General features: G+C 43.0%; 1 protein-coding gene and 1 pseudogene across 6 annotated transcripts; one reads left to right on the top strand and one right to left on the bottom strand.

Annotated features, from left to right (window-relative positions):
- Positions 1 to 1,502: 1,502 nt before the first annotated feature.
- Positions 1,503 to 26,386, bottom strand: ATG10 (autophagy related 10). 6 transcript variants are annotated; one of them, XM_085884727.1, is made up of 7 exons: positions 26,295 to 26,376; positions 26,008 to 26,178; positions 18,722 to 18,826; positions 16,131 to 16,254; positions 13,699 to 13,966; positions 9,494 to 9,509; positions 1,503 to 3,597 (listed from the first exon to the last, which is right to left on the bottom strand). In XM_085884727.1, exons 2-7 carry the CDS (start codon positions 26,155 to 26,157, stop codon positions 3,535 to 3,537), a joined length of 726 nt encoding a protein of 241 aa, XP_085740853.1. In that variant the 5' UTR covers positions 26,158 to 26,178; positions 26,295 to 26,376; the 3' UTR covers positions 1,503 to 3,534. The 6 variants fall into 6 exon arrangements, with proteins under 6 accessions (XP_085740853.1, XP_085740852.1, XP_085740851.1 ...); XM_085884726.1 differs by lacking the exon at positions 1,503 to 3,597 and having other exon boundaries at positions 4,248 to 9,509; positions 26,308 to 26,386; XM_085884725.1 differs by lacking the exon at positions 1,503 to 3,597 and having other exon boundaries at positions 4,248 to 9,509.
- LOC147024633 (uncharacterized) lies at positions 5,587 to 7,289 on the top strand (annotated as a pseudogene).
- Positions 26,387 to 27,187: the final 801 nt, after the last annotated feature.

Below are 27,187 nucleotides of genomic sequence, written 5' to 3'. Positions count from 1 at the left end.
GGAGCTGGCCTTGTATTCCATATGCAGACAGATTGGAGAGCAAGATGGGATGTCAGACTATCAAAAGCTCGAGATATATCCAGATATGGCCCTCATCTCAAGTCTGATATTGAGGGCCTCCATCCGTTGTTGGGAGAGTGGAAGCAGTATGTCCAAGGTAAAGTAACCTGGTATGAATGCAAAGTGATGATCTGAGATGAGGTCGTTGGAGAAAAGGAATGATTTTATGTCAACTGTGATGATGGATTCCATGATGTTGCTGATGATTCAAAGTAAGCTAATTGGTCTGAAGTTATGGGGATCCATTTTTACACCTTTTTATATAATGCTGCGATACTGGCTGACTTCAAAGCCGATGGAAGATGACGGCAAATTATAGGGTGAAAAGGGCGGAGAGAGGACGAGGATGTGAAAGAGCAGCAGAGCAAGATTTTAGGACATGTGAGCTGATACTGTCTGGTCCCATTGCAGAGTCAGAGTCGAGTGTTGAAAGAACCTTCTCAGACACAAAAGACAGAGTCCAGGAGCAGTTGAGTATGGCAGAGAACCGGAAGAGAAGGATGGGTACCGAGAATGAGGCGTTGGGGACACAATATTTGGAAGCAAATGCAGAATTGAAGCATTCAGCCTTCTCACGAGTGGAGTCGGCTGTGATGCCATTTGAAGAGAAGGAAGGCAAGGAAATGGAGCTTACATCAGAGACCGACTTAACAAGGCTCCTCCAGGTTTTAGAGGGAGACAAGTTTGAAAGTTAGTTCTTGAGGATGGACAGATGTTGTTTTCTGGCTCTCCTGAGAGTGGACACACACTTGTTGCGGACTTTTTGTAATGCACTGAGATTGCCTTCGGCTGGGTTAGCCTTCCAGGAAGAGAATACAAGTTGTTTTATAGCAATTGCCTCGCCACAGGATTCAGTGTGTACTGTGGGTGGGAAGAAAGGTAGGATAATTAGAGATGGCATGGGATGAATCTTTGCATGAGAGCAGGTTTTTGTGGAAGAATTCACAGGCTGAATGAACATCAGGGGCAATCGATAAGGGAGACCCAGTCCTGAAGAGAGATGTCTGCTTGCAGTCATGCCAATCTGCTTGGGTGAAAAGCCAGGCTCACCGGATTTGAGGAAACTCTCTGAGAATAGTCAGACAGATGTTGACTTTCACAAGCATATGATCGGATGAGCAAATTAGAGCAGAGGAAAAGCGGGAGACATTTGTGTGAAAGTTAGTCATCACCAAGTCTAGAAGGGAAGATTTGCAAGTGCAAAATTAAAAGTGCAAAAAACAGACAATATACAAGATGTTCCTCATGTGAAGGAAATTGAAGGTGGTATCCTGACCCATCAAGGAATTGAAGGTAGGATTCTGACACAAACTCATGCACGTTCGAGTTCAAATCAAAAATGTACAATTTTCTCAGAATGAATTGAAAGTAAAATCAAAGATTAAAAGAAAAAAAAAAGGCCAAATTGCCAACATTAGTCTAATGGTCAGAAAATAATAGAGAAAGAGAGGCAGAAGAGCATGGGTGATACAAGGGAGTGAAGCAGAACATTTTATTTAGGCAAGGCAGGACAAAACTGGGACTTTTCAGCAGCGGAACATTTTAACCTCATTTCAGATGTTAGAGCCGCTTCCTTGAGAATGTTTCAGGAGAGAGGACATATTATTGGTGCCCAAAGAATACCAGCTCGTTCTGATCTTTCAATCTCAAGGATAAAGAGTGATAAGAGAGACATCTGTGCCATAATGCAAGTCCAGAATTAGCTGCGTCCTTTAAGAGTCTCCCTAGGTGAACATAGCTACTAGAGCAATACCTGGACCCCATATTGACCATGACATGCTGACTGCACCCTCAGCTGGAGAAGCATATGCTGCCTTTAACCAGAAACATCTGCCATCACAGGAGTTTTTTTTTTCTGTTTTACATAAACACTTGAAAAATGCTCACTGACAATAACCGAACCTCTAAAGTCTGAATTAAAATGGAGGAGGGCTGACTATGAAGGCTGACCACAATCTCTTTGGACAACTGGAAGTAATTCCTTAGACAACTAATTTGCATATGCAAGATTTGGGGCCTCTCATCTCCCTTGCTTTGTCGGACGGTATGATGCGTAAAACTGTCAAATCAAAGTTTATGAAGCTATGACCAAAGACGCAATCTAATCAATACCATTCCATCCAATGCTGTTCACTTTTTTTTGATGCAATGGCTCAACTTCACAAATTTAACATGTGTGGTCCTCAGACCTTTGGAACTAATGCAAGCAAATTGTTTGCAAAAGTATGTGCAGTGGCAGGATCATCAAGCCACATTGAGGTTTGACACCTACTCTGAAATCTCCATCAAAACACTCAGAAAGGCTGCAGAGCCCATGGCTCAACCAGTGTGTTACGTGAACATACAGCCAAGTCAAACTGTTAACAATATGAGGAGTTTCATGCTTAGCACAGCTGTTACAGACCAGTATATGCATTTAATTGTGCTTGGAAAAGGTTACCTTTGCTATTAAGTAACAACAACACAGGCGTGAAAAGAAAACAACAGTTTGAGAATGGAAGAAGGGGAGAAGGACAACAGGAGAGCAAGAAGGCGACGACACGTTCTGTTGAGCTGCCACACTTCGTTTCAAGCAGTGCATACAATTTTAAAACTGACATGCTCAATGAAGGAGGAATCAGGGTCTTCTGTATGTGAACCAGGGAAGGTTCAGTGACTCACCTATTCCCCAAGCACAATGGATCAACTTCACCTCGCTGTGCATTGGTCTGTGGGGATACAGATTTGCTTCTCATATCATACCCTGTGAGGTATTCCTTGTTGAACTTCTTCTTCTCATAGAACCTACCTGTCGGACATTGCACTGCTGTTATCTCAGTGACAATTTCAAAGCTGCTCCTTGCATACCCTTGTTGGCACCATTTTGGGTGTGTCATTTTTGAGAAGAAATGTGGCTGTTGACTGGTGCATACTCTTGGAGATTATTCATACCTCCAACCTATCCTGTCCTTCAAGTAACACATCATCCTTTACAGCTTGGAGTTCCCATCTTCATAATCTGATACAGCTTTACCTGTGGACTCAGGTTCTTCTCCATGCTTTGGTAATACAAGGATTTCACCTCCTGAGGACTTGTAAAATGCGACTGTCGAGTCGGCTTCATCCTGTGCGCACCCTCCGGAGTAGATCCCTTCAACCGTGCTCACCGCCGACTTCTCACCAAATTATAACCCACTGTGGTTTACTGTACAAACTGCTTGCTTGAGATAAGTTGCCACATCAAGAATTGCAAGTGAACTTATAGCTGCATTGTTGTCTGTGGTGTTTGTACTTATATAATTTGAGGATTCTTAGGAAAGTCATTAAGTGTTACATTTAATTAGCATTATTGTGCTGAAGGTAGATGGTAGAGATTAATAAATATTCCTTATAAAGTTACCCTTCTGTCTCCCGTCCTATGTTGGTTACACCTTTAAAACACCACCAAAGGCACAATAGTGTCTGTATTTATTTTCTGCCATGACGTCTTCTGGGTTACCAATGCACTCGCTGCGGTGCCCTGAGGTTGACACGTAACAATAGCGAACAAAGAACAACCTGCAAGAACAATCATCGGCAAAGAATGGCAAGACAACTTTACAGGAGGAAACTAAGTAGAAAGCCAATACAGTTCAAAGCTGAAGACGCATGCTGGTTGATAAGTGAAGTGTAATGACTGAAGTTCCTTCCTTGAACTCCTGATACAGAGAGGCCAACACAAGGCTCATTCCACATGTGCATCATGCAGTGGCAAATGGAAACAAGAATGTAGTCATTGATTGCAACAATACTGACGTTCTTGTGCTTGCTTTGAGATTATTTTCAGAAATTGGTGGAAGACTTTTTCAAAAGAGTAGAACATCATGAAATGTTGTGATATCAGGCAGTTGCACAAAAAATGAGGACCAGATAAATGTGAGATGCTTCCTGCATTGCATGCTCTTACAGGATGCAGTCCTACTCTTGCTGCTGCAATGAGCTCGAGTGCACAGATTTGTGTGAACTGAACAACTGCAAGAACTACACAAGCAATGTTTTTGATGAAGAAGATAACACCTCTTCGATAAGATAACCCCCAAAAAATGACAAAAAAATTTTTTTGCTCAAAATTGTGTAAACTTTTTAACATATTGATATTAAATCAGACAATGGTCTGATGTTGATTGGTTGGACTTTGTATGGTAAATAATTCCACCAGAAAAGCAAAATTAGTGGTTATTTTATATTTAATACAAATAAAAGAAATGTCTTTAGATTATAAAATACACACTTGGTAAATTTTGCCATTAAAATTGTACATTTATAATATTAATTTGTCATATTAAATTGTACATTTATCCTTCATCAAAACAACTTAAAACCAATTCACTGTATTTTCCTCGCAGCACCCATTATAGCTTAATGACAACTGACAGCGAATGGTGACTGCACCGAATGAAGTTTTAATGGTTCCTCTCTCAAGAACATGAAGCAAAGGCACATTGTATATCTTAGAAAGCTTAAAACTTCTTCTTTCTAAAAGCATGTAGTCAGGGAATATTATCAGAAATCTGGCAAATCTGGGAATAAATTCCTGACCAAGAAATTTCTTCACCAATGTGTTTGTGAGGGTGTCCACGAACACATTTCAAAAAGCTTAAATTCAACTCCCCTCGGGGAACCCGTGACTGGGGTCAACAGGGGTCAATGACCTTTTTAAAGATCAAATTTTTCTTATATTTACATTCTGGGTCACAGTATCCGACGGGAAGCATCAAAATTATTCAAAGTAGGCTCATTTTAAAGCTAAGAACATATCTGACATGGTGATACCTAAAACAAATCAATATGTTAAAAAGTTTACACAATTTTGAGCAAAAAAAACAACATAATTTTTGTCATTTTTTGGGTAAAAAATAACTTTTCTGGTCTACAATTCGTCTTTTAGGTAGATACCCCTTCGTTTCATTTTTCTGAAAGTTTCCAGCAGACTGCCCAAGATATGCAGCCTTAATTTATTATAAGTAAAACATTCTGGTATTCATAAAATTGAAATTATGAAAGGTCACTGACCTTTACTGTTTTCCCTTATTGTAACATAAATTGTAATAACCATTACAGGTATTTTTCTTTTGTTACCCTAATTTTTTAACCCTAGCTTTTTCCTTTGTAGGGCAGTACAGGCTAGCAGTATGGACGTAGACATTATTCCTGCACCTCCGCTCAATTGCTTCATCTGTGAAGACCTGGAGATGCCAGCTCAGAAGCTCGCACAGGCAACTCCTAAAGGCTACTCCACTCTGTTGGCGTATGCAGAAGTGGTTTGAAATGCTACAATTTTGGAGCACATGAAGGAGGCATGGAATGTCGGAAGACTGAGATACCACTTCGAGTGTAAACGTGATTTGTACAACATGTCTGTCAAGGTCACCATGAAGTCAACTCGTAAGTGCGACCATGCAGGTGAAGTTCAAGGTACAGGCCCTGTCATCGCTCAGAAAGATTCCCAAGGTTAATGAGAAGAAGATTCACCTAAACTCACTCAAGTTGTTCAACCGACTGATAATTTTCGCCCAACGGCATATGACAGTCGAGACAAGCTTAAAGTATGAGCTGACTCCCTTCCCCTTGTCCTTGTTCAGCAACAAAGATCATAAAATGAACAAGGCGAACAAGGCAGGCTTTTCCAAGACGAGCCTGAAGGAGTTGACCGATCCGCATGACCTCACTGACCAAGCCTGCTCCAGTCTGGTGGTTGATGGCGGATGGCTTCTCTACATGGTGAAGTGGGAACAAGGTCAGACTTGGCAGGAGATTGCCGACAGTTACCTGAGCTACGTGCAGTGTCTCGGCCGTCGGTCTCAGAAGATCACTGTGGTCTTCGATGGCTATAACAGCTTGCCAAAAGATCACGACCACATCCAGCGTACCAAGAACTCCTGCTGTGATCTACAGATTCGACCGGATATGATACATTTGACACCAAAGGCAAAGTTCATGGACAACACTCAGAACAAGAGTGAGCTCATCCATCTCCTCTCTTCAACATTCCGGAAATGTCAGATCACCGTGGAGCAGTGTGACAATGATGCTGACCGATTGTGAGAGCGGCGCTGGCTGCTGCTACAGATGACTGTGTTGAGGTCAGTAAAATTTTGTGTAGGTATTTTACTTACATCAACGACGATTACTTTTGATTTGTTTCTGTGTTGATAAAACAAAACAAAAAAACCTTGACATTGGCACATATAAAACTAATGAACTGAGTTAAATAAAAAAAGAAGAGGAAATGTTATTTTTTTTTAATTTGGCAAATGCAAATGTTGTGCTGCACTGGGCATCAGTAAACACATGATCGTCATTTTTGTAACGTCACTTGTATTTTGATGTGCCACATTGTTACGAAAATGCATTTATCCTCAGAAAAGAAGAGTAGCATAGTTAAATAACTTTTCAATTGTTAAGTTCACCGTGTTTGCAAAATTCAAGACGCTTTGCTCATATCTTATTCTATTTTCAGGTGCGGGCGGAAGACGCGGACGTGCTGATAATGCTGGTACACCATAGCTCAAGCACCAACCATCCACTCTTCTTAACCACATCGAAGGGCTCTTACGATGTCAGGAGGATCCAAGAAGCTCTCTCTGAAAGACAGAGGTGGTACCTGCTCTTTACTCATGCTTTCACCGGTTGTGATACGGTTTCTGTAATCGGGGGCCACGGGAAAACGACTCTATTTGACAGGTTTTGTGCAGGGGGCATTGATGAACATCTTCCTTGATGTACAGGCTACGAAGGACGTGGTGATCGGGGCTGGTATTGCGATTTTCCAGCACATTTACCATGAACCAGGTACTACTTTGGGTGCAATTTGATACAACATGCTCTCGCGGAAGGCGGCGGCCGGGCTGATCAAACCAGAGACTCTACCTCCAACAGAGGGTGCAGCTGCACAGCATTCTCTCCGTGCCTATCTCCAAACCCGGGACTGGATGCTGCTGCAGAGCATATCTTTGGACCCCAGTGACTATGGATGGACGGTAGGGGTTCGTGGTTATGAGCCAGTTCCAACAGTAGACCCCATGGCTCCTGAGGAGCTGCTCCGGTTCACGACCTGCAATTGTGCTTGAGATTGCAGCAACCGGCGGTGCAACTTCAAGAAGAATGATGTCAAGTGTATCTCAGCATGCAGAAGTTGTAAAGGCATTACATGTATGAACTGTATCCCTGATGATGTAGAGTCTGGAGAAGACTCAGACCTCGACTCCTGAGGTATTTGACATTGTGGAGCAGTATCGATTTAAACCCTTGCACAAAAGTGGACGAACCGATGGTAAACCGATTCCGGATTCCCAGTTACAGTTATTACAATTTATGTTACAATAAGGGAAAACAGTAAAGGTCAGTGACCTTTCATAATTTCAATTTTATAAATACCAGAATGTTTTACTTATAATACATTAAGGCTGCATATCTTGGGCAGTCTGCTGGAAACTTTCAGAAAAATGAAACGAAGGGGTATCTACCTAGAAGACGAATTGTAGACCAGAAAAGTTAATTTTTACCCCCCAAAAAATGACAAAAATTGTTTTTTTGTTCAAAATTGCGTAAACTTTTTAACATATTGATTTGTTTTAGGTATCACCATGTCAGATATGTTCTTAGCTTTAAAATGAGCCTACTTTGAATAATTTTGATGCTTCCTGTCAGATACTGTGACCCAGAATGTAAATATAAGAAAAATTTGATCTTAAGAAAGGTCATTGAACCCCTGTTGACCCCAGTCACGGGTTCCCTTAGGGGAGTTGAATTTAAACTTTTTGAAATGTGTTAGTGGACACCCTCACAAACACATTGGTGAAGAAATTTCTTGGTAAGGAATTTGTTCGCAGATTTTTGCAATATTCCCTAACTAATGGCATTTGATGAGCTGGAGTCGAAGACAGAGGAATAGGATCAAACAAAAATAAGTTGTATGTATTAAATTTCTTGATTGTTTACATATTAGCAACCCTAAAGACATGCCTGTTGTTTAGTCAGCATTATCATTAATGCCACTTCAGAGAAAAAAAAATTTGTCAAGATATCTTGAAAAACAAGCAGGATATTACAAGATTTGTGAAACGAGACCGACCTTCCCGACATGAAAATTTGGATTGGCTGCCATCTTTGTCACATGACATCGGGGAAAAGCTACTCATTTTTAATAAGTATCATACCTCACAATCTACCTTGGAGTATAACCTATCAAACCACATCCACAGGTGAACCTTTGCCTTTTTGAGGGAGCCTGAAACTCCCCTTTTTGGCTGTGAGGTCGATTATGGAGAATTGTCCAGTTAATCGAGATTAAAAATACAATAAAATAAAATAAAATTTCAGCTTGTGCATCATCTGTTTTGCACAACTTTGAAATCAGGACTTTGAAAACTTTACTGGAGCTTCTTTGGTAATACAAGACTTTTTCCCTTTTTTGTGTGGTCCAGAGCCTAAGTCCAAAGGAGAGAGAAATCGCGAGATCGATAAATTAAGAGACATTGCTTCCAAAAGAATACATAATGTGCTTTATGAATCAGGGCTTCTACTAGGGTTGCACTGGATGGGATTGGTTGTAACCAATTCCATTTTAACTATAACCTGAGAGGAGAGAGAGCTCAGAGGTGTGCACATTACCAATGGATGGTTTTTCCCACCATCCAAGAATCACAAAAGGAAAGCAAAACTGCCAGACAGAAGGGGGTTGGGGGCACCATATGTGTTTACACAAGCACCATATATAAAGTATCACACTCATCTGTGTGACCATTGTAACTCACGCAGCACACTTATGAGAATTAAAGTGAGTGGAGTAAAATGAATTATGAAGGAGGAGGGTGGGAATTTGGAGAGGATGAGTATGGGACAACTACATGAGAGAGAGAATGAAAAGATAAAGATAGTGATGAAGAGATAGAGTTCCTTACACGTATATATTAAGACTGTGTACGAGTTCCAAGATCAAAAACACTTTCTTGAGCTTTGGAATGAGCTGCTTGTATGAATGCATGGAACAAGCATATCTGGCTGAAATGTCTTTCTTAACATCAATTTTGAGCTCATAATGGAGCTTGTATACATCACTTATATCAAAAGACAGATGTGACGAGACATCAGTGTACCTTTACATGACTTACAAGGACATTTATAGATAGATATATAAATATATATTTCTCTGAGATTTGAACATGGGTTCCATAAATAATGAGTTAAGGGTTCAGATGGGAATACCAACAGGCATTGCCTCGTTCTTGTACTTGCTTTTGCTTTGATAAAGACACAAATTTCCAGAAGTTTGATGCAATCCTCACCAAAACACTAAAGTAAGCTGCCTGATGAACTTCAAAAAGAATACCAAAGGCAATCAGGCTTAAAACTTGGCTAAATGCAGGGGCAGGCTCAAGCCGACTGCAGGCCCCACAGTACTCAGCCAACTCACCAGGTAATTCAGCTGTCTGCAATAAAAGACAAGGTTATGAGGACAGGGGTACGATAACCAGATGAAAGTGTGAGAAATAAGCAAAAAGTATTTCCCTTCGTTTTTTTTTTTGGAACAACAAGATTTAAATACATTGGCTTCAGGAAACAACCACTGCTTTGACACTGGTTGGAAACTATGGCATTTTTCAGCATATGGGTTTGATGTGGAGTATTGGTCGAATTGACTAATTTACTCATTTTCCTTTCCTTCATTCACTGATAAATCCATTTGGAATACTGTATTTTCTGGTGTATAAACCGCGGCCGTGTATTAACTGCACCAGTTTTTCCCCCTCAAAAAAACCCCCAAAAAAACATTCCGGTGTATGAACCACACCCATGTTTTTCACCCTAAAAATAAATGAATATATTGATCATTTTTTTTTTTCTGATGTAGATCTAAATACGTTTATACATGAACTTTGTACGGAACAAAGTGATAGAGATATTAACATGATTACTCCCATGTCCGCTTAATTTCGTCTAAGAAGTTGAAGAGAGAGGAGAGGATACCAAGAAGTTTTTTTTTTTTAAATTACAAAGAGGATTTTTTTTGTTAATAGAAAAAGGAAGAAAAGGCATTCATACCGGTATTATACATATTTATTGTGGATTTGTGGCCCTGAAAAGGGCCGTTTGGGTTTGACGATGCTTTTCAGCAAAACCCAAGGAAATCCTCGTCAATGCTTTCCTCGTCGATGACGGCACGTAACTCTTTGTCCAAACCACGTTAGAGAAAGTCCCCACCGCTGTCACTGTCATTTGCAGCCTCCTCCTCCCAAATTATGTCATTCTCTGTGCTGTCCATGTTGTTGGAGATGCAGCATTTCAGAAATGCTCACTTGATATCCAATGGTATCTCCTCCCACACCTTGACGATCCAGAAGGTCGACCTTTCTCATTCTCTCGCTCTTGGTGTAGGTCTTCTCCCCACTCATTATTATCCAATCAGACCAGCAGCGACGTAGCCTGTCCTTGAAAGGCTTGTTAATGGACACATCAAGGGGCTGCAGGAGCGATGTCAACCCGCCTGGAATGATGATGAGATCGGTGTTGGTCTGACGGAGCAGCACTTTAGTGTCGTCGGTCTTGTGACAAATGAACGCATCCAGGTCGAGCATGCTCCATCAGGAGAGATCGCCATCCAGCCAACTACCTCAGACCGTGTGTACCCAGTCCTGGACCAGTCCCTCGTCTATCCACCCCTTCTGCTGTGCACGAACAATGATGCCAGCTGGAAACTTGTCTTTGGACATCGTCTTACTTTTCAACATGACAAATGCGGGAAGCTTGCCACTGTCTGCGGTGCAGGTGAGCACGACGGTGAATCGGTCCTTCTCGTGACCAGCAGTGTTGATCGTCACATTGCGCACAAGCTTATTTGAGGTGGGTACTCAGTCAGTAGACTTTTAACGGTGCTTTCCCTGCAAGGACCGGATAGCATTCATTCGCTCGTCGAATGTAACCAGTACATTTTCCCTCTAACGGAGGTGGGACAAAAAGGGGTGGAGCTGCGACTGAGTGACGAGAGGTTCGGTGCATGGCTTAACGTGAAGGATGCTCTCGCTGTTGTTTTTCTTGTTTGCTATATTTGGAGTGTCAATAAAGTTATTATACACTCGATCTGCAAGTGTCTACAACAATGACTCCAGCTATCTATACTAATAAATGTCAGTGTGTGTGTGTGTGTGTGTGTGTGTGTGTGTGTGTGTGTGTGTGTGTGTGTGTGTGTGTGTGTGTGTGTGTGTGTGTCTCGAGTGTGTCCAGTGTGTCCAGTGTGTCAGTGTGTCAGTGTGTCAGTGTGTCAGTGTGTCAGTGTGTCTCCTCCATAACTCCAACAATATAAGCAAGCAAGACTATGTTCCCTCCTTCTCCATACATACACAGGAAAATGTGAAATTTCCAAAGCATTAAACTTATCTTTTTCTCCTGTTTGGAGAATTATAATGAATGAACAAAAAACTTAGGAACGTGCCAAAATTAACCAGCTTCATTGAGCTTTACGATTTAATGTATTCGCTACAAGACGTTGTGCCCAGTCACCCAGAGGGACTGCCTATCCATAGCGTCTGCCAGAATGTGTCTGTTTATGGAGGTTGTGCGAGGTGCTCTGCAGGGAATGAAAGCAAATCTAGTAAAAAACGGACATTTGAAAAAAAAGTTATAACATTTGCACGGATCCCGAACCGATATACCACGTGACAAGTGCACAGATGAGCAGGCAAGATGGTGGATCTAAAATATTATTTCATGGGCGATTGAACTTTTCGATGTCTCCAGGGTTGTTCTGCATTAAGCTGCAACTCTTTTGTGGATAAAGTCATTATTTGAACGAATTAATTTTATTTCATTAACTGCTGCATGCACGGTGAAGAGCGGCTTTAAAGTTAAAGAGATCCTTTATGATATGCAGCGACAGCCTGACCAACCATTCCATATCAACCATTCAATTGGAGTGCTTGCATGAGTGCTTAAGCCACTTGCCGAGTGCCCGATAGTCGAAAACGGAACCACACTTCATCATTCCGAGTGAATTGTTCACTCACTGCGGAGGCTTTTTCCGCACCAGGTCATTCAGGGTGAGTGGTTCATGCTCCGTCGGCACGAGCGAGTGGTTGTGAAATAACACCCGATTTCTGAGCCGTTTGCTGTATTAACGTGTTTACTAAATTAACGAGCCAAATTTTTTTCCACCCATCACATGCAGCAGTTAAAAAGACTGAAGTTTGTGAACATATCCCTGAAGCGTCTCCAAAGTACAACGTTTTCTTTCGGTGAAAGCTACTCATGGGCTTTGGGTTGTTGCCGATATCAGCCAAGCGTGTGTTGTTCCTTAAGCATCTCTCTCTGTCTCTGACCCGGGCGGTGTTCAACACTCCACCGCACGTCTGCCTTCCCCCACCCCTCCTCGATCCGTCACTCCTCTCTCCCTCTTTCCCCCTCTTTTTCTCCCTCCCCCCTTTAGTATCCCCATCAGCGAAGCGACAGGTGATATTTGTTAATTGTGAACAATTCTTCTTTTGATGTGAGACCAGGTGTTGTTCGTTTTGTGTTTAATGGCATTTTCAGAGCCACGAGGCATCTCCGGTTTTTTTTATTTATTTCATTTCCACACATGCTCAACAAAACGCTGTGAAAAGTCTTAACCTGAACCGATTTTCACAATTTAAACGGCGAAATTTAGCTTAACAGCCATTCTGACGACTAAAAAAAATCTTAATTTGGAATATAATTGATATTGGGAATTGATCATTATGAAGACTGATTTTTTTTCTATACCCGTGTATTAACCACAACCCCAACTTTTCCCTTTTTTGCCGCTAAAAAAAAGTGCGGTTTATACACTCAAAAATACAAAAATTGAAGCTCGATCAACTGTGGTGGTGAGCAAAACTGTCATCGAGTCAGGACAATGGAAGTGTTAATTACTCCCTGATACCGTCAACGCATCGCTGCCTACGGTACTTCCAGAATCATGAATATTCATGAGCGGTTTTGTGTATATTATTTGGACCACTTTGTGGGATGACCTTTCAGATAAATTAGGAATGTAGTTTTTCAACGTTTGCTTTCATATAGGAGGTACAGTATTTAAAGCAAGGTACAGAATCATTATCAGCATTGCCGTCTATTCTGAGTACAAGTCGAGGGCCAGACTTCCAGGGGGTTGGGGGGGGGGGAGGGGGGTAATCGACTTGTACACAGAAAAAATCAAGTTCATATAAAAGAATAAAAGCCTGTTCCGAGTTACCTTTGCCACCGAAGATGAAGGAGGTTATGTTTTCACCCCTCTCTGTCTGTCTATCTGCAGGATATCTCAAAAAGTTGTGGAGGGATCCAAATGAAACTTGGTGGACAGGTTGGGAGTGTGACAAGGACAAGTTTATTCGATTTTGTTTAAAGTCTGGATGCAGACACGTCCTCTCAGTGGAATACAAAACATAAACTGTTCAGCCTGCCGGAGCTAAACGCTCTGCCAAGTGCTGTTCTTGTCTTTATGATGTTCTTTATTCTTTTAAGAAAAGTTTTTGATGGTTTTATTCAATCCTGTAGTAGTGTTTTATACCTCTTGTTTGTGCAGTGTTTAGAGTTGAGCCTTTTGAAAAGACAGACAGACGATGTCAAAAAGGAACAAACAAAGAAAAAAACATTTAATTGTTTTACCTTCTCTCAGCACGTGCGAGGCTGACGATAGGCTGCAATAGCTGGGCAGTACGACAAGGATGCAAGACATAAAATGGATGCCCCAGCAATGGGTGCTCCTGCTGTGTAAGTCCATCCCAGCGTACGGCACATTCTGCCAGCCCATCATCCTCATCCCCATCCTGGCTCTCTGCACCTGATACTCGTGACGCTCCTGCCCCATATAACCCGACACGCAATGTCAGGGATGCTCGGGAAAGAATCGAGTCCAATGATAGGCGTCTTCCATCTGCAGACAGGGCAATTAACATGTTGCGTGGCACAGAGGAAAAAGCTGCCAGTGATTCCTAATCAAACCATGAAGGTTGATCAGCAAATCTACAGCATAATATGGAATGAAAGAAATTAAAGAAATGTGATTGTTAGTTAAAAGATTAAAATTATTGTCAAAAAAAATAAAGATACTGTTTTGTGAATGCGGATCATAATTTGCTTTCTTTATAACACCAAAGACTGATTACATCTCATACAAGTTGTCAGGGCTGTTGACTGAAAAAGAAGTTTTTATTGATTTACCAATTTAGGAATGCAAGGAAAGCAACATCAAGACGAGCATCACATTGCAGCAAGTCCTCGCTTAACATTGTTTCATTATTAAATCGCTGATCTATTAGAGAACAGACTCATTTAAAGTCGTTCACCGTTCCATTATAGAGTCATTTTCACTCTAATTTATCACGACACTAATGGTTTCCTCGTTTTAATTAAACTACAGTTCAGACCATACAATAAATCCCGGTGTGTAAGCCGTACCGTAAATACTGGTGAACAAGCCAACCAGAGTACATACAGTAGAGACCTTATATATACCAAACTGTGCATCGATAACATTGCTGGGTCCTGGGCTGAAATTGCTCAAGTGTGCATGAATGATTTGTGGAGGAAGTTTTGGCCTGAAAGGAGTGAAAGATGTGGTTCCTGCTATGAAGAAAGTTATCCTCGGCTTGGCCAATAAAGCGGATTTTGATGAGGTGGAAGAAGCCGATGTTACACGGCTTCTGCAGTCACACGGAGAAGAGCAACCGAATGAGGATCTGAAGCAACTAGAGATGATGATATGAAATTGTTTGTTTAAAATTAATTAAAACTTGTATTCCATACGTAAATGTCTTTCGTCTGACGATAAAAAATTTTTACCCTGGAACTTGACCTCCCACCCCACATATTTACATTAATTGTTATGGGGAAATTGGATTCGCTTGAAGTTGTTTCAATTAAAAAGTCACACTTTTCAAGAACATACCTTCAACGTTAAGCAAGGACTGGATTACAGAACACAGCGGTTCTCAAAACCATCGAATTTTTCGACAATGGCAATAGTCTTATAGTAAACTAGCTGAAGTACCCGGTAATACCCGGGAAATTTGCCCTATTTTCCTCACGCTAGTTAGACTGAGGCATTAGTTGTATGGAGAAAATTGGGAAAGCTTCTTTTATTCCTCAGATTTATGGAAGGAAGGCTTTATGCTGCCATATTCCTCAGAGAGGTCAGAGTTGAAGGCGGCCTTGAGCCACTCAATGTTTCTAGCAGCAGTGGCAACTGTCCTTGATGTCCTGCCAAAACCCGGACCGAGAAAGCTGGAACGTGAGTTTTGTGCTTCTCTCACCCATCGGTGTGACGCTCTATTTGCAGTTAGGTGACGCTCTCTCTCTCTCTGCAGCCGACTCTGCTTGCCTGGCTCTTTCATGAGCAGATCTATCAGCAGTAAGACGTCTCCGTCTCCGTGTGCGTGCGTCTGTGTCTGTGTCTGTGTCTGTGTCTGTGTCTGTGTCTGTGTCTGTGTCTGTGTCTGTGTCTGTGTCTGTGTCTGTGTCTGTGTCTGTGTCTGTGTCTGTGTCTCTCTCTCTCTCTGCAGCTGACTCCGCTTGCCTGGCTCTTTCATGAGCATATCTATCAGCAGTTAGCTGTTGCCGTGCGCGTGCAGTTCGAGAATTCAAATAACAGGAGGAGAATGTGTATTTGTAAAAAGTCAACGAATACGAACATCTTGTATTTCAAAAAACCCGAGCATTTTTAACCATGAAGCCTTTTGTTACGATTAATATGCCGGCGCACTATTCGAAAGCCATTTTTTTTTTTTTGTTAATGGAAATTATATATATATTTTTTATACATATACATATATTTTTTTTCTTTTTCATTCTTATGGAAAGCCACTTAGCACATCCTGGAGCTGAATGTTAGGTCTACATGTGTGTAAAGTTTCATCAAGATCGGTTCACTGGTCTAGGAGCTTATTGGTTACAAACAAACAGACAGACAGAAGGACTGCCATTTATATAGTAGATGATAACATCCAATGATGTTTAGAATTTAAAAAATAACTTTTTTTAAGAAAATGGGAATAGAAAGAAAGAAGGGACAAAAAGTGAAATTTCAATAACCTCCATACCCAGAGTATGTGCATTTAAGTAGAGTACTGGGACAGCATAGCTGGGAGAGTACACTACGTGGTACTCAAACCTGGCGGCAAGACCTTTTTCAGATGTAAACGTACAAGCTGAGTCATCTTCAACCTGAATAAGACAGAAGGGAGGGGAGGGAGGAACTTGTCACACAATGAAAATGAGAACCAGACTCAGTGGCTCTGTAGTTCGACAGTCCCCTCTGAGTCCAGGTGGTTGGATTTAAGACCCCAGCCACATCATACCAAAGACGAAAAATGGCACATGACACTTTTCCTCGCTTGACGCTCAGCATTCGGAGAATAGAGCATAGATAAATCCCACTAATTTGCATAACATGGAAGTGGGAAGAGAGAGGAAATTTATACTGCTGACTGTAGAGAAGGAATGACGTCAAAAGAGGGTGCAGCCAGTCACCAAGGCACCCTGAAAAATTACGTCAGTTCCCCCAAGGTCAGTGACTGAGGTCAAAACTTGTTTGCGTGTGTGCACGTGATTTGTGTTGCAGCTCCTCCACAGTCCTTAGACCATGTAAAACAACAATAATAATACCAATAACAATAGAACAAACATTTTCACAGCAATTCATAAGATTTGTTCATGTTAAAAGTAATATCTACAACTTATACCTCTTTGTAACATATCTGCCAAACGATCTGATTCGTATAAAAGTTTGCTTGGACAGTCACAAAACTGCAGCCTCTGTTAATACAATCTAACAAAGATATCATGTAGTGAAGAACAACATTTAAGGATGTTACTCATAGACTGTACGGTTTCAATTCTCATGTTTCACTGAGCCCGACGTTTGTGACACGACAAATGCAAATTCTGTTCGAACATCAGTCGCTCGACTGCGCTAACTAATTACGACAGGCTCAGAAAGGGAAGGGAATGGGGTGTGTATCCAGAAATTACAACTTTGGCTTGACGTCAACATTTAACTTACACTAGGCCTGGTGATGGCTTCATGGTTAAGGTGGTGCAGCTTTCACTGAGTGTCCTCTATTGCCAGTACACTGGTACTCATTTTGCCAACCTTGAAAAGGATGACAGGCTGAGTCAACCCCACCTGGTGTTAATTCAATTGAAAAAAACAAGCGCTCAAACTCAAGACCTTAAGATCTTAAGCTAGCTACCTTAACCATTAAACCAGCACCAGGCTTTTGAGGAGTAGGTGAGTTATCTCCAGCACCATGAACAAATTACAACTTCTTTGAGTCAGGTATTTTGTTTTGGAGTGATGACTGACAACAAAGGCTTTTATATAAATAATTTTGAAGTGTGAAAGTTTGTCAATCACAAGTTAGTGAATAGGATACTTAATACAGATAAAAAAAACAAAAACAAATGACAAGTAAACAGAGAGAGAGAAAAAAGAATTTCAGACAATAGGTCAGATCTCACCAATACAGTAGAAACGAGAAGGGCACTCGGTAGAGCGCATACCTCCGCCATGCAATGCCTGATCCACGAGAACATATTAGGCCCAATACATTTTTGAAATATCATGCTATACAGTACTGCATCGTTTTTGGCCCTATCTCTCAATGGTCAAGAATCACTTTGAAAAATTAAATAATTCTCGTACCCGGATCCAGATTCAGATCTTCACCAAAATCTAAGAAATTCGTCCTTGTCACACACCCATCCTGTCCACCAAGTTTCATCGGAATCTGTCCACAACTTGTTGAGATATCTTGTACACAAACAGACAAACAAGCAAACAAGCAGTCATAGACTGGTACTTACGAAATCGTCAACTTGACCTCTGACCTTGTCTAATAAAAGCTGTCTCTCGAGAAGGTAGCGACGCAAACCAGAAGTTTCTACGATGATTCTGTTCCAAACCATCAAAAATCGAATGTTTTGGATGTTTGACCTCACTGTGACCTTGACCTTTGACCGATTTTGACTAAAATCTAATCAGCGCTAGCCACCACCCTCCTGAATCACGTGGTGTAATTTGACATTGGTAGCTTCTTCCGTTCTCGAGTTATCGTGCCTACAAACAAACAAACAAACAAACAAACAAACAAACAAACATACAAACAGAAACGGAAGTCATCAATACACTTACGAAATCTTTAGATTTCGTAAGTAACAAATGTGTGAATACATAACCTCCTTCCACCTTTGGTGGTGGAGGTAATGATGATTACACAACAGTAGAACTTGATAATCATCCATGTGTGTGCAACACCTGGATGCTGGCTGCATACATTTTGAATGCATGGCTGTGCCACTGATCACAGATGAAAGGTATTGTGGAATCTTGCATCCACAAGTGAAGGTGAGCAGAGAGGACAGCTGGTTGAACATGTTCTATAAATGTTGGCACACATTATGATGCAGCACTCCACTTACAAAGCAACAGAGGAACGGCTTATCATTAAGAAGGAAAGTAAATCCAGTCGAAACAGCAAAATGGCGAGTCTGCTCCGCTACCTGTAAGCTATACCTTGTCACTCCACAGAGTATACAATAATCACAACTCGCAGATGAAAAAAATGAAAAGAGAGAAACAACTCTGTTATTGTAGATTTGAAGCCGAACTACGGTACTATGAATTACGAACCTCAAATGAAGTCTCACATTGCAGGTATAAATCAGTGGATTCTGTGCCGATCGATGGGAGATTCACCAACTCAACTTTCCGTAGGTAACCACCACCGGGTGCATCCTTCATGCCCAGCATTGAATTTAGTCCATGGACACATGACACAACAATACACAAATATCCACATTCAACTGAATTGTTTTGTGGGACATCAAAAAAAACAAGCAAATTATGAAATTTCACACACATGGTATATATAACATTTAATACTTGGATTGCATCCTCAGAAGTTCATAAAGATTAACATAAGAACAATTAATTGACTTCTGAGGGTTTTTAATGATGGAGAGTACCGCACGAGACGTCTTGCCAATCTGCGATCTTGATCCAAACGTAAAACCTGTTCTTCTGACGTATCCCTTTATTTGGGCGGTGTATAGGCAACAGACCGCTTATCGTGCCTCGATCGCTCCCTCAAAATAAATAAATAAATGAAAGAACCTAGGTCACATACATGAAGCAAAAACATGCGTACTGCTTACGTGCATATATATATATATATATATATATATATATATATATATATATATATGTATATGTATATATATGTATATATATGTATATGTATATGTATATATATATATATATATATATATATATATATATATATATATATATATATATATATATATATATATATATATATATATATATATATATATATATGTATGTATGTATGTATGTATGTATGTATGTATGTATGTATGTATGTATGTATGTATGTATGTATCTATGTATGTATGTATATATATATGTATATATATATATATATATATATATATATATATACATATATATATATATAATACATTGTGGTTATATTGTTGTGGGCCGGGGGTCGATGGCGAGGAGCAACCGCTAGGTGGAGCAGTTGGGTCGTCTCCACCGAACACCCAGATTTGCAAGGTGTAACCCTTGGATAACTCCAAAGGTCATGGGTCACTTAAGGACCGTGCTAGCCAATTCTCTGATGGCGTAGGGTAGGGTTAATAGTCAAATTTCAATATACCTAAGTGCCCACATCGTCAAATTACCGGGGAAGTCACACCCTCGACGGACTCTGTCGAACCGGGTCGCTCTAGCGACCTCGGTCTGGTGTAACCAAGCGGAATTACCAAAGTCCGTCGGTCCAAACGACAACTTACAGTCCAACCGGCTTACTGGTTTACTCAAGCACGAACCGTGCTGGGTCAATAATAGAAAGCACAACAACGAGCTGGTACATTGAACAATTGGGGGTTTATTTATAATGGGGCAGGGGCGCACAAAAAGAACAGAGTTAAACCGACTATCAGAAATGCAATTTACAAGGCACTTAAACAATTGCTACTTATAGACTGGGCCCACAGACACACACGCACACACCCAAAAGAAATGGTGGCCGTGGCCTTTATTTGACCCTTCAGCTCGGGAGGGAAGGCGAGCTGAGGGTAAGAATTCGGTCATGCACCGTTCCGCCTCGTGCGGTCTGGTCAAGATGAGCTGGTTCAGGGAGGGGGGGACTCGAACCCACCCACTTTGTCTGGTGCACCAAGCACCAGGGACCGCGCTCTCCAACCAGCCACGCACCAACGAACCAAGACCAAGGAGAAGACCAGAGATGACGATGACCCAGGACGAGACGAACCAGCCAGCACCAAGACCCGCGACCCCCCAAGACGACCAACACTCCCCATTCTGGCGTTCCTTTATTCCTTTCTTGTCCGGGGTGAGAAAAATCGCCATTTGAGGCGATCTCCACCCTCATTGGCTGGGGTGTCGTGGGAAAGTCGCCCTCTGTCGCAATCTTCACCCTCATTGGCCGCGGTGTGTGGGAAAGTCGCCCTCTGTGGCAATCTCAACCCTCATTGGCCGGGGTGTCATGGGAAAGTCGCCCTCTGTGGCAATATCAACCCTCATTGGCCGGGGTGTCGTGGGAAAGTCGCCCTCTGTGGCAATCTCAACCCTCATTGGCCGGGGTGTCGTGGGAAAGTCGCCCTCTGTGGCAATATCAACCCTCATTGGCCGGGGTGTCGTGGGAAAGTCGCCCTATGTGGCAATCTCAACCCTCATTGGCCGGGGTGTCTTGGGAAAGTCGCCCTCTGTGGGAATCTCAACCCTCATCGGCCGGGGTGTCTTGGGAAAGTCGCCCTCTGTGGGAATCTCAACCCTCATTGGCCGGGGTGTCGTGGGAAAGTCGCCCTCTGTGGGAATCTCAACCCTCATTGGCCGGGGTGTCATGGGAAAGTCACCCTCTGTGGAAATCTCAACCCTCATTGGCTGGGGTGTTGTGGGAAAGTCACCCTCTGTGGGAATCTCAACCCTCATTGGCCGGGGTGTCGTGGGAAAGTCGCCCTCTGTGGGAATCTCAACCCCCATTGGCTGGGGTGTGGTGGGAAAGTCACCCTCTGTGCGTGATTGGACAACAGGCACGCCCCTGCCTTTCTGGGCGGAGTCTCGATCTGACGCAATGGAAATCTCCGGCCACGTACGTGGCTGGACACGCGTGTGTAATGGCACGATGTGCGAAGTGAAGGAGTGATGGTTTCGGTTGGCTGGAGGCTCAATTTGTATTACAAAAACCCTGACTAATAAAGTAACTCGCAGCGCACACATGTAATTCACATTAGACACAGGTAAGAGACCCTAACTATAAACACATACTTATCGAGATAACTAAACTTGGGGACTGCTGTCTGTTTGTGTGTAAATGGCTTCCAAATCCGTAACACTATAGCTCGGTTAATTCCAATTGCACCCCCTCCCTGCCTCCCAAAGGAAGAAAACGGCAAGATGGGCAAAAAAATGGGGGTTTTTCCCCAAAACTTGATGGAATCAAACAAAACTTGCACATGCACAACTTCAGGGTGCCCTCATGAATCGCTGAAATTTTCAGCTTCCCAAGTCAATCCTCTTGGAGGAGGAGATGATGCATCGATACAACATACATGCATTAAGCATACTTTCCCTCCATTCTAGAGAAGATGATTATCTGGCGTGCACGCTTCCTCACAACAATTAAAATCATTTAATGAATAGTAACAGCAAAATAGTTGTTTTATATCGGATGAAGGGGTAAGCAGTGCAAGCTCGAGGACCTGAATTGACTTGATAAGTTGGGGTAGGTTTATTACTCCAAGTACAGATTGATCAGCATGAAAAGGGTCAAAATGTTAACATTCACAGAACTGTTCAGGTGAATAATACCTATGAGTGGGGCAACTTAGCATAACAATTGTGCATTTTGTGAGGAAAGCACCAAATTTGGCACACTAGTAGCCTCTCATATTATGAACAGATTTGGATATTGGGCCATCTCAAAATTTTTGATGGCAGTGGAAAATGGCTGCCACAGCCATCAGCGGCTGAATTTGAGATGGCCCAATATCCAAATCTGTTCATAATATGATAGGCTACTAGTGTGCCAAATTTGGTGCTTTCCTCACAAAATGCACAATCGTTATGCTATATTTAGCTAAGTTGCCGCACTATAATGATTTAAAAGGGTCACTTTAGTCCTTGTATCAACATATCTGTTTTTTATTTATCGAGTTGTTTATTATTAAAACTTGGAACCTGTCATTTCGGTGCTTAAGCACACCTGTCATATCATTCGTGACATCAGAATATTGTGACGTTCACGGGACTTGAACAGTCCCGCCAACGTAGAATGAGCCGAAACGATGGAGGCGGTTTATTTATTTATAACCCAAAGGTGGCGGTTCTAATCGCTCAACCGCAAACGGGACGAGGAAGGTGGCACGAGTCGCTTTTCACTGAGTTGATAACGTTTATTCCTCTAACCAGAAATAACAAGACTCGGCAAGAAGAGGGATCCGGGGCGATTCGACGGGATGGTGTGGGATCGGGCGTGGGGAAAACACAGACAATTCCAATGAATATACAAATCTCAAACCCTCTAAGGCACCAGGTACACACACACACACACACACACACACACACACACACACACACACACACACACACACACACACACACACACACACACACACACACACACACACACACACACACACAAAACGTAGCTATTCCTGGTGGTCAGGCTGGACCGTGGTGTGGACGCAACAGTCCCTGGATTGGCGTCGGACGAACTGGCCTTGCTCTCGTCAGGGGGGGGGGGGCAGGAGAAACCGTGGTGCTGTCGACCTCCTGGTCTTGGCCCAAGTCCGCTCACAGCCGCCAGGGAACCAGTTCTGGCGCCAAATTGCGAGCAGGAGAGGGAGGCAGGTCCGCCCGCCGTTCGACCCCGTACTCCGAGTCAGCAGAACCCCAGAGCCAATCAAGGTGAGGCACGAGGCTCAGCAAGGCTACAAGACACGATAAAACCAGGGCCGAATCAGCGCAACAACAAGCACGCTCCCAGCACAACAACCTCCACCCCAAAAAAAACGGTCTTTCTGTCCCGATCTTCTTCCTCTTCACCTTTTCCCCGAACAGAGCCTTTTTATCCTCCCGTCCTCGTCACTTCCAATCGAGCCGTTTTATTGGCCCTGCGCCTCCAAGCCTCCAGAGAATACTAAAAGGGGTTTACGCAGACACACTTACCCTATCCCGTGTCCCTATCTAATTACATGACAATTATCATTTCCCCCTTGAAGAAATGGACATTTACTGGACAACTTATCACCACTGAATTGCTACTTATTACATCGAGATCCTGGTACACTCGAACAGCATGGCATACCTAATTAAACATCCTAATTACCCTTTGAATGCATCCCCCCCTCAAACGTAACAATATGCAACGTGCAATACAAAGGTAAAAATTCTCGATTCATTCCCCTAAATCCACTCCTTCATTCCTCTCTTCTCCCACTTAAACAGCCTGCTTACTTCATATACAAGCCTGGTGTTGGTTTAATGGTTAAGGTAGCTGGCTTACGATCTTCAGGTGTTGAGTTTGAGCCCCTGTCGTGCCGTTGAAATAACATCAGGTGGATTGACTCAGCCAGTCATCCTTCTGAGGTCGGCCAAATGAGTACCAGCTTACTGGTAACAGGGGCACAGCATCACCGGCACAGCTGCGCTTCCAGGAGAATAATAATGATGCAACCAGCAGCTGTAGGCTGCATGCAAAACAGCTACTTCATCTGTTTTATTCAACTCTTCACTCTAGCGGTACAAGTCGACAGTGCACCACCCTCTCAGACCACCCCCCAACCCTATTTCCTACCCATGATGTATTGTTGTGGGCCGGAGTCAGTGGCGATAAACGACCACGAGGTGGAGCAGTGGAGTCGTCTCCCACCGAACACCCGGAATTTAGGTCGTGGCTCTTGGATAAGTCCGAGAGTTCACGGGTCCATTAGCGGACCGTGGTTGCCAATATTTTGACAGCATGGGGTAGGGTTAATTGCCTAATTTCAATATACCTAAATACCCACGTCGTCCAACTACAGGGGAAAACCACACCCTCGACGGCCCTCGGGCGGAACGGACCGTTTACCGAACCCGATCCGGGTGTAAACCAAGCAGGGATTACAAAGATCCGTCGGTCAAAATGGCAACTTACCGGCCCAAATGGCCTTACTATTTCTCAATATGAACCTTGCTAGGTCAATGGGAGAAAGCACAGAAAACGAACTGGAACATTTAACACGGGGGTTAATTTTACATTAATTGGGGTGGGGGAGCACAAAAAGAGCAGAGTTATCATGAATAAAATAAATGTAATGTACAATGAACAAGGCACTTAACGATTTTACTTACAGACGGGGCCCACGGACGGATGGAGACACACACACACACACACACACACACACACACACACACACACACACACACACACACACACACACACACACACACACACACACACACACACACACACACACACACACACACACACACACACACACACACGAAACTGGACCCCGTTGGTATATAGTCGGTTGAGCCGGGGCGGGGTACCTGTCCCGCCTCGTGCGGTCACACTGACTCGAACCAACCACCCGAACCCACGACCTTGGCGTTGTCAGCACCAAGACTGCAGACCGCTCAACCATGACCACAGACTGCGCCGCAATCGTCACCAGGAATGCAGACTGCTCAACAACGACCACAGACCGCACCGCAATCGCCACGAACACTCCTGTCTGCCGTCCTCTCGTCTCTTTTTTTCTCTCTTCAGGTGGGAGGGGTTTCTTTTCTCGCCTCTCGCTTCCTGATTGGACGAGGGGTTGTCGGACGACTCGTGGTCAGCCTCCCGATTGGCTGGGGCACGCGTGTGGTGCTCGCCCTCCGCTCATTGGCTAAAGGAAACGGTCCATGCCCTTTCTTGGGGCAGAGCCTAGATCTGAAGCGACGGAGGCTCCGCCCACGCCCTCAGCCAAAAACACGTGGGCAATGGCGACCGGGTTGAATGACGGACGGTGGCGTTGTTGTAGTTGTTTTTGATGTTGTTGTTGTTGTAGAGGTAAAAAAAAAAACCTTACTATAAAATAACTCGCAGCGCACACACGAAATTCCCATTAGACAGAAGGAGGGATTCTAACTATAAACATATACTCATCGAAATAACTAAGCTACCGAGACTGCTGTCTGTTTGTGTGCAAAAGGCTTCCAGATCCGTAACAGTATTACACCCTCCTTACATACTTGCATTGTCGCCTTCCATCTTGTTCATCCCCTCGTCGCATCCACTGCCCTGCTGTCAGAGCATTAGCCTCGTCAGCTCGCCCCTCCCACGAGCCAAGACCTCGTTTTATAATAATAAATACCACCAACTCCTGGTGCGTACCTAATAAATGCAACACATTCCAAGATCAAATCTCGATCACAGCTGGGATGTGTCGTCGTGTGTTCCACGAACCAAGCGGCTTGGAGAGCGCTCGCCAAGCGGCTCGCTTCATTTTAAGCACTCAAGCAAGCACTAAAACGAGATACAATTGATAAGGAACGGCTGGCTTGACAAGAGATAGCTCGCCGATTGGTGATGAAACCACACCCCTGCAAATCGCGAGAGGAATTTAAGGGGGGGTAAAAGCAGAATCACACGAATTTACACAAACCGGTATTTCGTCAATTTTAATTAAAAAAAAAAAAATTACCACAGACACCGTCACTTTTTAGGGTTTCCATTTTTATTTGAAGTTTAACTTTTAATTTCGTGCTCGACATAAACGACACTCAAATTTGCCGTTGAGGTGTTGGGTTTTAGGCGGTGTATGAGCAGCACCATTCCCTCGTGAATAGATTAAAATTATATATATATATATTAAACAGAAAGAACATAAAGAACGCACTGGTAACGTCACAAAGTGCCAGCCATCACCAGCCGCTTGGGGTTGCTGAACCAAAGCTTGACAAGAGCGTGTGAACGCGCCCTCTCCGAGACTGCCATCAAGCATCCCGCCCACATCGTCAACCTGGGCCTCAGGATCCAACCGCGCCATGTCGGCATGCCGTGCATTCACCTGAGGAAACAACATTCCGTGAAATCGACATGATTATGACGCCCGACAGTTTGATATTGTAACACAATGGATTTGTTTGCAAATGGAGTCGTTGAAGTGTAAAAAGATTTACCCACAGGAATAACTCACTGAAAGGGTGAGAGCTGAGTCACGACATCGACCTTGCTGACGGACGTCGCATACACCGCCCAAATTACGTTTGCACACAAAAAAGCTTAAAAGAAGAAGCAAACGAGCGGAATAGCCGAGTAAATAGCAATCGCTGACGTCACAAAAAGACCGTAAGCTCAGCTCGTTTTTTTGTTCACGTGTAATCGGGATTTAAATTTGATACTGGGCCTACTTAAAATACATTGAAAACACTAATCTATCGATAATTCCAGCAATCTCTGTCTGTCTGTGACCGCTGTTTCTCGACAACCACTGGTCCGATCTCATTGAAACTTGCCAGGTATATTGCTGGGGACCTGAGGATGTGCCTTTTCAACGTTTGATATCGTTCTTCTTCATCCGTTTCCAAGTGGTTCCAAAGTTGTGGCCATTTAGTTACCAAACCAATGACAGGACACGGTGCTATGACGTCACAATACTTCTTCGTTTGATATGACGTCACAATTGACGCTAGGGACCTGAGTATGTGCCTTTTCAAGGTTTGATATCATTCTTCTTCATCCGTTTCAGCTGTTTCCCAAGTTATGGCCATTTATTTACCAAACCAATGACAGGACACGGTGCTATGATGTCACAATACTTCTTCTTCTTCGTTTGATGTGACATCACAATTGATGCTGGGGACCTGAGTGTGTGCCTTTTCAAGGTTTGATATCGTTCTTCTTCATCCGTTTCAGCTGTTTCCCAAGTTATGGCCATTTATTAATCAAACCAATGACAGGACACGGTGCTATGACGTCACAATACTTCTTCTTCGTTTGATATGACGTCACAATTGATGCTGGGGACCTGAGTATGTGCCTTTTCTAGGTTTGATATCGTTCTTCTTCATCCGTTT

This window comes from Eptatretus burgeri, chromosome 6 (assembly GCF_056783735.1).
Source record: "Eptatretus burgeri isolate ZD-2024b chromosome 6, Ebu_testis_v1, whole genome shotgun sequence".
Classification (NCBI taxonomy): Eukaryota; Metazoa; Chordata; class Myxini; order Myxiniformes; family Myxinidae; genus Eptatretus; species Eptatretus burgeri.
This window is presented reverse-complemented; position numbering and strand designations above follow the sequence as displayed.